Raw genomic sequence first — 10,180 nt, forward strand, 5'->3', positions numbered from 1 at the left:
TTGAATTATTACTTAAATGTTGATTAACGTATTTTTATTAATGAGAGTAAGAACACTCGCACTGCATGAGAGAGAGAGAGAGAGAGAGAGAGAGAGAGAGGGGTAGGGGTAGGGGTATTCACCACATTCTCCATCCCATGTATGGTGTCGGAGAAACTTCCAATAAGTCCAAACCCTTCCCCGTCATTACTTGCAGTTAACAGCCTGTTGCAGTCCCTAAGATCTTATTACGAGCCCCTCATCTTATTACAAACTAATCCACCCCAATTATTCACTAATTATTCATTTGTTTATTATATACCAATTATTCACTAATTATTCATTTGTTTATTATCTACCATCACATATACATTAACCAATCTTCTTCTTCTTTCCACTACTCCCTCATACAACTACAGTTAGTTACACTCTCTCACCTTCTCTCTCTATCAGTTTCCGAGACTGAAAATGGTGGAAAGCCAGAGAGAATAGCATGGTTACGAGCGTTTACCCTTGCACTCGAGCTCCTGTCTTCGAATTCCGCCCTCCGCCCACACCACTCGTGGCAAAAGACACAACCCAATAAGCAGAACAAGATGCAGTTGAGGAAAACCCAATTGCTGATCTTCTTATTTTTGTGCTGTTCTTCATTTGGCATTGCAGCTGTGGCCAATGACGAAGTTTCTGCACTGCTTTCGATGAAAGCAGGCCTCATTGATCCACTAAACAGCCTCAAAGACTGGAACTTACCGGAAAATGGAGCTCACTGCAATTGGACAGGCGTATGGTGCAACACTGAGGGGCACGTAGAGAAGCTTGATCTCTCCCACATGAACCTCAGCGGCCCGGTATCCGGCGACATCCAACGTCTCCGAAGCCTCACTTCTCTCAACCTCTGCTGCAGTGGCTTCTCCTCATCACTGCCAAAATCCATCTCAAATCTCACAGCATTGAAAACTTTTGATGTGAGTCAAAACTCACTTGTTGGTGAGTTTCCATGGGGATTCGGAAGTGCTGGAGGATTGACGGAACTCAACGCTTCGAGTAATAATTTTTCGGGGTTTCTTCCTGAGGATCTCGGCAATGCCACAATGCTGGAGACTCTGGATCTCAGAGGGAACTTTTTCGGGGGCTCGATTCCAAAGTCATTCAAGAACTTGCAGAAGCTCAAGTTTCTTGGGCTTTCCGGCAACAGTCTTACCGGGGAAATCCCCGCTGAGTTTGGAGAGCTGTCCTCATTGGAAGCTATGATCCTTGGGTACAATGAGTTTGAAGGTGGGATTCCAATGGAGTTTGGGAATCTTACCAACCTGAAGTATCTTGATTTGGCAGTTGGGAATCTTAGTGGTGAGATTCCAGCTGAGTTGGGGAGGCTTCAGTTTCTTGAGACTGTGTTCTTATACAAGAACAATTTTGAAGGCAAAATTCCAGCTGAAATTGGCGCCATTTCTTCGCTGAAATTGCTGGATCTCTCTGATAATATGTTATCGGGGGAAATCCCAGCTGAGATTGGGGAGCTGAAGAATTTGCAGCTTTTGAATGTGATGAGTAATCAGCTGTCAGGTTCAGTTCCATTCGGAATTGGAAGTTTGAGTCAGTTAAGTGTTCTTGAGTTATGGAACAATTCGTTTTCAGGTCCTTTGCCTAGCGATCTTGGCAAAAATGCCCCATTGCAGTGGTTGGACATCTCATCCAACTCATTTTCCGGTGAGCTTCCATCCACATTGTGCAACAAGGGCAACCTCACCAAGCTCATCCTCTTCAACAATGCCCTCACAGGTCCAATTCCGGCGAGCCTATCCACGTGCCTTTCGCTTGTTCGTGTTCGAATGCAGAACAATTTTCTTTCCGGAACAATCCCAGTTGGGCTTGGCAAGCTTGAGAGGCTTCAGAGGTTAGAATTAGCAAACAACAATCTCACTGGTGCAATCCCAGATGATCTTTCTTCTTCTACTTCACTCTCTTTCATTGATGTCTCTCGAAACCGCCTCCATTCTTCTCTGCCTTCCACCATTCTCTCTGCACCAAGCTTGCAAACCCTGATGGCCTCGAATAATGAATTGGTCGGCAAAATCCCAGATCAATTCCAGGACAGCCCTTCACTTTCGGTGCTTGATCTCTCATCAAACCATTTCTCAGGAACCATCCCAGCAAGCATTGCTTCATGTGAGAGATTGGTAAGCTTGAATCTGAGGAACAACCAATTGAACGGAGACATCCCGAAATCAATTGCCATGATGCCCACATTGTCCATTCTTGATCTGTCCAACAACTCTCTCACTGGTGGCATACCCGAAAATTTCGGAATCTCACCAGCCTTGGAGACGCTCAATGTCTCATTCAACAAGCTAGAGGGTCCTGTCCCAGAAAATGGTGTGCTGAGAAGAATAAACCCGAGTGATCTTGTGGGCAATGCCGGACTCTGTGGCAGTGTCCTCCCTCCGTGCATGCGAAATCCAGTGCTGGCATCGAGGCATAGGAATGTGCACACAAGGAACATTGTTTCAGGATGGGTGATTGGGATCTCATCAGTTTTAGCAGTTGGACTCGCACTTTTCAGTGCTCGAACTCTATACAAGAGGTGGTACTCGAATGGGAGTTGCTTCGGAGACAGTTTCGAAGTTGGCAATGGAGAGTGGCCATGGAGACTGATGGCATTCCAGAGGCTTGGTTTCACAAGTACTGACATCCTGGCTTGTGTGAAGGAATCAAATGTGATCGGAATGGGAGCCACCGGGGTTGTGTACAAGGCAGAGATATCAAGATCAAACACAGTTGTGGCAGTTAAAAAGTTGTGGAGACCGGCAACAGACATTGAAACTGGAAGCAGTGACGATCTAGTTGGGGAAGTGAATCTGTTGGGAAGGCTAAGGCATCGAAACATAGTTCGATTGTTGGGATTTTTGAACAATGATACGAATTTGATGATCATATATGAGTTTATGCCCAATGGCAGCTTAGGAGAAACCTTGCATGGCAAGCAAGCAGGGAGATTGCTTGTAGATTGGGTTTCAAGGTACAACATAGCAGTTGGAGTTGCACAAGGTCTTTCCTATCTCCACCATGATTGTCACCCACCAGTCATCCATAGAGACATCAAGTCCAATAACATATTGCTTGATGCAAACCTCGACGCAAGGATTGCGGATTTCGGGTTGGCACGGATGATGGTTCGGAAAAACGAGACAGTGTCAATGGTGGCTGGATCATACGGTTACATAGCCCCTGGTGAGTTTCTACCTTCCAGTTTCACATCTCAACTTCACATGTTAATCTGTAATTTTCTTGCCACTAACAAGTTTGTGACTTTGTCGTTCTTTGATCAGAATATGGATACACATTGAAGGTTGACGAAAAGATCGACATCTACAGCTACGGTGTGGTTCTATTGGAGCTTCTAACAGGAAAGAGGCCATTAGACCCCGAATTTGGTGAGTCAGTAGACGTCGTGGAATGGATTCGGAGGAAGATTAAGGACAACAAAAGTTTAGAAGCAGCATTAGACCCCGGTGTAGGAAACTGCAAGCATGTTCAAGAAGAGATGCTCTTAGTCCTTAGAATAGCATTGCTTTGCACTGCCAAGCTTCCGAAGGACAGGCCTTCCATGAGGGATGTCATAACGATGCTCGGAGAGGCGAAGCCCCGGCGAAAAAGCAGCAGCAACAACAACGATGCATATGCAGCAGCTAACAAGGACCAGCATGTGTTTAGCACCTCACCTGTACATGGCCTTCTCTAGGGACCGAATTTTGAGTTCCCCCTTTCGGCTATCATTATTTTGATTTTTCCATTTTTCGTGTTGTATTTACGATTGAGATTTATTTACTGTTTGTAATCAATGGTTCATACTGGTGTAAGAAGCATATATCCAAGTAAAAATTAAGTCGAGAGCTTATATTTTTTTTACTCGACTCCTTCTGAGGACTTACAAATCGCAATTTGACATGTACGCAAAAACTTATGATTTTTTTATGTTAAGGAGATATATTTCCGTACATGACACAAATACAGAGGGATGTGTACTTATGTGTAAAGAGCAAAGAAGTGTCCATTTAACAATATCTCTTGTTTTCTCTCCATTAAACAAGGGGGAAACCCAAAATTGCTCGTCTGCTGAACAGACGAGCATTTGAGGGCGTTCCCATATATACAACTTACACAACATTCACCAAAGTAAGCAAACGTATATATATAGCAGTATTACATTGAAAACTACGGTGGCTGTGGTTTTCAAAAGGTAGGGAGATCGATCTCGGAGAAGGCGTAACAAAAACAAAACAAAATGGCATTCGACAGCACCAAAAATGAACCCGAAAACCAACGGTTTCTCCCTCTTCTTTCCAAAATGCTCCTACTATGGGTTTTGTCCACTTTGTACACTTTCAAACATAGGTTGTCTCTTCTTGCTTGTGTTATGAGAAACGATCTAGATTGGCTTACATCTTTGCCTCACATTCTTTTCCCGTAACAGCGGAGCTGCAAATCAAAATTAACAGAGTTAGCATCGGGTGAAACTAAAGCTTTCGGAGACAAATTCGATTTTCAGAGACAAAATTAACAGCCATCCCTACATACCAAGTCCGTTATCCTCAGATGTCTTCATAATCCTCAACCTCTTCACAGTACCAAGAAACATCCTGAATGCAAAATAAGTAAAAACGCATAAGCTGTAGGCAAAACCAACGACTCAAAAACCATATTCTTCTGCTCAGTATGGCTTTTAAAATTTTAGATAACGGTTTCCAGTGACACGAATTATAAATATGAACTAGCAGAACAAGTCAATAACTACTGAATTCAATTATAGTATTACGCAGGCACCATACGCTTCATCGTTTATTGAAAAAAAACTTACTCCCAAGGAACATCTCCCACAAGCATCCAGTCTCCATCTTTATCTTCGTAAGTGAGCGCAAACTCAAATGATCCATCCAGCAATTTTGAGGGTCTAGTTGCTCCTTCCATCTCCGGACCACCTGAACCTAATTAATAGATATGATACCATCATCACTCAAAAGGAAAATATTTCCATCCCTAGTCGGCTGAAATAAACAAAATTTGATCTTGTCAAAGTGAAAACCATGATTTCAAGTGGACTTTACACAATCAGAATACCAGTAACTCTTAACTTTCATAAATGGAAAAGTTTCGGCAAAATAAACTCAAATCTGGAAATTTTCTTGATTCAATTGACATTCCAAGAAAGCTTGGGAAGATAATTCGAGTTCCACAGAAGGACCGTTGTGCACAACTAAAATTCAAGTTGCCAGGATTTGGGAACAATAAATGACTAACCATGTGTCGAGGGCCCATGGAACATATCCTCCAATTTTTGTGCTAGGGCTTCATACGAACTATGTGCACTTAAATTAACCTTTCGCCCAATAGGAATCCCGTCCATATTCACCTTCACAAACAGGGAACCACTCTGCTGCCCTATCTCCTTAGCATTTCCGTTGGTCTTGTGACCTCCATTGTTAACCTTCCCCGCACCAGTCTTGCACTCGCTTCTCTCATTTACTGAGTTAGATCCTTCGGCAGATGAAGATTTCGCTTGGTGAACCAAACTGTTCATTCTATAAGCTCTGATAGGAGGCCATCCCACAACCTGACTGCTTCAACAAACAAAAGATACAATCCCATCAGAGAAGAAAGCAAAACCGAAAACCTTATAAAAAGCGGCAAGGTTACAATATTTCCACATAAACAACTCAACAACCGGACGCTATGTAAGTCCTACTACCTCAAGCAACAATGAAAAGCAGAAAATCTAATTTAATGTCTCCGGATAATTACACAATCATGTGTATAAATGTTTGTACACTATAGTTTTAATCTAGAACTATAATTGTGAGTAAACCAATGATCCAGCAAGGATATTTGTGCATTGAGCTAAACAAGCAGAAGAGGTTATTTGCAACCAGAACAACTGACAAATACAAACAAAGGTTCTTAAATCCGACAACAACATATGAAAAAATCAAATCAATGGCAGAAAATAAGATTGCAACAGAACATCATGGTACCGAATACTTGGAAATTCTAAAATGGTAACAATAATTTGTGATGTGCAATAAGAGAACCCAATTAAATTCTAAAACTAGAGCCAACAATCAACCAATGGAGCTCATTAATTAAAAACAAAAAAAAGAATATTTTTTAATTATCTTACCTGCCACCATTAGCAGCAGCCACAGAATCAGCACTTCTCTTGGTTCCAGCCGCAACATTAGCACTGCTCAACGAAGAAGAAGTAGAAGACGACGACTTGGAAGCCGACGAAGAAGAAAACCCCGCAGAAGGAAAATCCTTAGCAGTCAAGATCCTAGCAACTTGACCCCTTTGCCCTTGCTGACCCTTACCACCACCACCACCACCACCACCAAGGCTCAGCCCAAGACAGAGCTCGAGCCCAGACTCCTCAGGGGTAGAAGAGTCCTCAGAAGACATGGCAAAATTCTCCTCCCTGGACAGCGTTGACTTAGTCGACGGCCCACTTGCAGAACCTCCACTCTCCATTGAAACAAACAAAGCTTCCTCCTTTCCACCTCAATTCCAACAAAAAAGCTCACAGGATCAGAACCCAGATGGTGGATTTTATAAAAGTTGCAGGTGGAGTGATTGCATAAATGTTGAGACAAGGGTTAGGGTTTAATTTGGTGATAAATTGAAGTTAGGGGAAACTGATTGAGACAGAAATTGGGAAAAGGGAGAAGTGGGTTTTGCTTGGGGCAGTGATCCTTTGCACAGTTGACACAAAACCAAAGGTTTGTCGGGCGACTGTGCTCAATTTAATTGAGCGAAAAAGAATCCTATATGCTTTTGTTTGATCGGTTTTGGGAAAGGGAGAGGGGCGCGGGGGCAGGGTTAAGTTAATGGGGGTTTGCTTTTCGGGTTGGTTTTGGCGGTGGGTGGTGATAGTACGAAATGAAAGAGATGGGTCCACTCATACTCATGTGGGGCGGGACCCACCTTCAGTCTGCTGTCTGCCGTCTGCTTTATGCGTCTCCACCAATATCTTTGCTTGCTTCTAAGCTATCTCTCAATTTCTCGTCCCCACTTTACAAGACATGAGTTATCATTCGCTCGTCGAGCTTTAAGTCGTTTTAATTTATTCACTACAATTCTGAAAATTAAATAAAAATAAAGATATAATTACTGTTTTACGGAGTTTTAAAAAATCTAAATATTTCAAAAATAAAAAGATAAAAATTTATCGAACAAAACGCATTTCTTCCTATACATCAAGAGTAAAAGGGGCTGGGTTAAATTTTTGCTCTATCTTATGAAAATTAGGAGAAGACGTTTAAGGAGCAGATGGAGGAAATTCTCGTGCCTTTAAGGTAGGAAAGGTGAACAAGATATGGAACCCACAGCCACAACCCATACGCTCCAAACGACAAGCCGACAAGCTGGGTCCACCCATCACAGGCCTCGACACGTTGGAATTGGGACCGCGTAGGGCCCGTCCTTGGTGTGCACGTATCTTGTGACACCTGGAACCAAGGAAGCATCGGAGTTTATGTGGACAGCCCAACGGCGGATTGTAGGAGAGACACGATTCGCCGGGGCTTGAGGTCCGAAATTTTGCGAAACGCTGATAAGTCCGCCGGCTGTCACGTGGACTCCTCCGTACTTTCTCGTTGACACGGTGTCATATAGGGAGGGGACACGGTCCGTCAACGGGAGGGATAGACCTGATAAACAAATTGTGTTTGTTGTGTTCGTTTTATTTTCATGTTAAACTTATTATTTTAACAATCTCGTCGTGAAACCCAAATTATCTTAACAGGTTTAAGCATTCAAACCCCAACCCAACTGTTAAAATTCACGAGTCATCTTACTAGACTCGTTTGCACTTATAATCAAATAAAAAATTTCATAAGAAATCCCTAAATAGTAATATATAAATTGGTGAGGTTTTTTTTTTATTCACCAATAAGACTACAATAATTTCATTAAGCACCACAAGTTCACATATATATCTCACAAGTTGAATATCAAAGTGTGAGACGAACAAGACTACTAAAATAATAAGAATATTATTAAACAAACGAAAATGCCGAAATGGCTACATGAGCCGAAGATGATACATCTTGACTGACTTATTTCTCAAAACTAAATTACAAGCAATATTTGTAGATAACTAAACCTAAGAAACCCTAACTCGGATAAGCCCAATTCCTAAACTAACAAGGAAAACCCAAACACTAAAATAAACATATATACTAATATTTTCCAACATCACATACATATGACTTTCAACACATCATATTCCTACAAAATATCAAATGTTTTAAGTTTAATGAGTTGAAATAGGTTACTCGGGTGTAGAGCTGAATCAACTCTTAGTTAACGGATTGACCCCTTAATTCACTTGACCAGTTAGACCTTGACTCGGAATTCGTTATTTTTTGTGTTGTTTCATGTCAGGTTAATGGGTCATGCATTAAATTGTCACGTTCAGATAGCGAGTAAAAGTCATAGCGCAGGCATTCAATGTGAGATGGTGACACCTTAAGCATCTTCAAAAGGAAAATGACTTACATGGCACGAGTTTATCACCACGTGGCGTGCCGTACCAATAATATAAAGACATATGTTGATTCTTTTTCAAATTTACTTGTATTATTGGCATTGAACGCCACCGTCACAGTGAACTTGCACAATACAAGTTGTTCTCCCAATGAAAATGTCAAAAAATATGTCAAATATAAATTTGAAGGCCTATATGGCAATGTCAAATTTCCTTTTGCTTCAACCAATTGTTTTTCTTATTCAAATTAATAATTGTATGACTCACTCTTCAATCTAAATCAATAACAACTATTTTCATGATTTATAATTGCAATATTAGGACCCACGCAACAAAACATTCACAAGGTAAAAGACATCACATTTTCTCATATGTCAAAATATGATACTTAGGTACTCATAAGTAATAGGGAGTACCCTATATACTCACTTTTTTTTTATTTTGATCCAATAATATTCTAACACATGGTTTATTGTTTTAAAAAATAACGGACATGTTATTTAATTTTTCTTGGACTTAAAAAAAATGAAATGTGTGACATATTTTGATTATGTGACATTTCACTTAAATTTGGGCATCACGTTATTTTAAAAAATAACCATTGTCCCCCCGTTAGCAAATGACATATTTTGTTTATGTTATTTAATTTTTCTTGGACTTTAAAAAATAACATACATGTTATTTAATTTTACTTAGTGAGTACCTAAGTAAATTTGTATGTCAAAATTGGCAACACATAATCTCTATATCAATCCATGTAGGATTGACATATCAGTTAGAATTTCTATCTACTTTCAAATTTTATTATGTGACATTCCACTTAGAATTGGGCATCGAGTAATGTTACACTTATCACATATTTGTATCATCTATCTAATATAAGTAGGGCCCACTACTACACGTGTGTCTCTCTCTATTAGAGAGATGATATAAATATATAGTAAGAATAACATTTTTAATTTGGTATCCTCTTTTGAGATGCTCTTATTTAGAAGTCTTTTTAATTATGGGGCACAATTAGAGTGATGTGCAATTTTGGCGACCAAAATTAAATAATGTCAAATGAAGAAAAGAAGGTAAATGTGGGCATGTTTAATTCGATCCACTTCTCCACTAATCAATTGCATCAATTAAAGATGGATTAAAGAATGATTACGGACAATGAAATATAATAATGTTGTAGTAATGCACAAAGACGTTGGCAAGGTTCGGGATAATGGTTAATTTTATTTTTGAGGATAGTATAGCTTTGTAATTGTTAGTGCGTGACATTCCCTTTTTCTTTGACCGGTTGAAATCGCGAGCAAAGTTTCTATCGATGCCTATTTAATGCACCATACCCTCTATTTGTACATATCCATTTCATCGTATCAATGAATATCGTACTTATTCTAATATATACTAATATTTGTCTACACACTTTGTGTGTATGAACACATTTTTTTTAGAAAATAAGAAGGATAGAGGGAGAGAGAGAGAATGTGGGGGGAGTGGGAGGTTTTTTTTTTTAATATTGGAGGTACTTTAACATCATCTGTAGGTGAGACTTCAATAAAAAAAAAAAGTAAAATATGAACTTATGAAATTACAATATTGCCCAATTTTTTTTTTTGTGATAAAAGACTAATTTGTCTTTTTACCCTCTTTTGGTTGACAAAGAGAGTT

General features: G+C 40.1%; 2 protein-coding genes across 3 annotated transcripts; one reads left to right on the forward strand and one right to left on the reverse strand.

The window, feature by feature from the left end:
- The first annotated feature begins 338 nt into the window (after positions 1-338).
- LOC103435764 (MDIS1-interacting receptor like kinase 1) lies at positions 339-3,885 on the forward strand. Its single transcript, XM_008374175.4, has 2 exons — positions 339-3,207; positions 3,306-3,885. Exons 1-2 carry the CDS (start codon positions 576-578, stop codon positions 3,716-3,718), a joined length of 3,045 nt encoding a protein of 1,014 aa, XP_008372397.4. The 5' UTR covers positions 339-575; the 3' UTR covers positions 3,719-3,885.
- A 139-nt stretch (positions 3,886-4,024) lies between these two features.
- On the reverse strand, positions 4,025-6,871 carry LOC103435765 (auxin-responsive protein IAA11-like). 2 transcript variants are annotated; one of them, XM_008374176.4, is made up of 5 exons: positions 6,152-6,871; positions 5,275-5,591; positions 4,835-4,961; positions 4,555-4,616; positions 4,025-4,455 (listed from the first exon to the last, which is right to left on the reverse strand). In XM_008374176.4, the coding sequence occupies exons 1-5, from the start codon at positions 6,496-6,498 to the stop codon at positions 4,406-4,408; spliced, it is 903 nt and encodes a 300-aa protein (XP_008372398.2). In that variant the 5' UTR covers positions 6,499-6,871; the 3' UTR covers positions 4,025-4,405. The 2 variants fall into 2 exon arrangements, with proteins under 2 accessions (XP_008372398.2, XP_008372399.2); XM_008374177.4 differs by having other exon boundaries at positions 4,835-4,955; positions 6,152-6,852.
- Between the last annotated feature and the right edge of the window lie 3,309 nt (positions 6,872-10,180).

The sequence above is a fragment of the Malus domestica genome, chromosome 05 (genome assembly GCF_042453785.1).
Source record: "Malus domestica chromosome 05, GDT2T_hap1".
NCBI lineage: Eukaryota > Viridiplantae > Streptophyta > Magnoliopsida > Rosales > Rosaceae > Malus > Malus domestica.

Coding starts and splice junctions, on each gene's coding strand:
- LOC103435765 (XM_008374176.4), bottom strand. CDS start 6,498: ATGGAGAGTGGAGGTTCTGCAAGTGGGCCGTCGACTAAGTCAACGCTG. Junction 4,962..5,274: donor CCATGGGCCCTCGACACATG/GTTAGTCATTTA, acceptor TCTATTAATTAG/GTTCAGGTGGTCCGGAGATG. Junction 4,617..4,834: donor GTGGGAGATGTTCCTTGGGA/GTAAGTTTTTTT, acceptor TTTTGCATTCAG/GATGTTTCTTGGTACTGTGA.
- LOC103435764 (XM_008374175.4), top strand. CDS start 576: ATGCAGTTGAGGAAAACCCAATTGCTGATCTTCTTATTTTTGTGCTGT. Junction 3,208..3,305: donor ATACGGTTACATAGCCCCTG/GTGAGTTTCTAC, acceptor TTCTTTGATCAG/AATATGGATACACATTGAAG.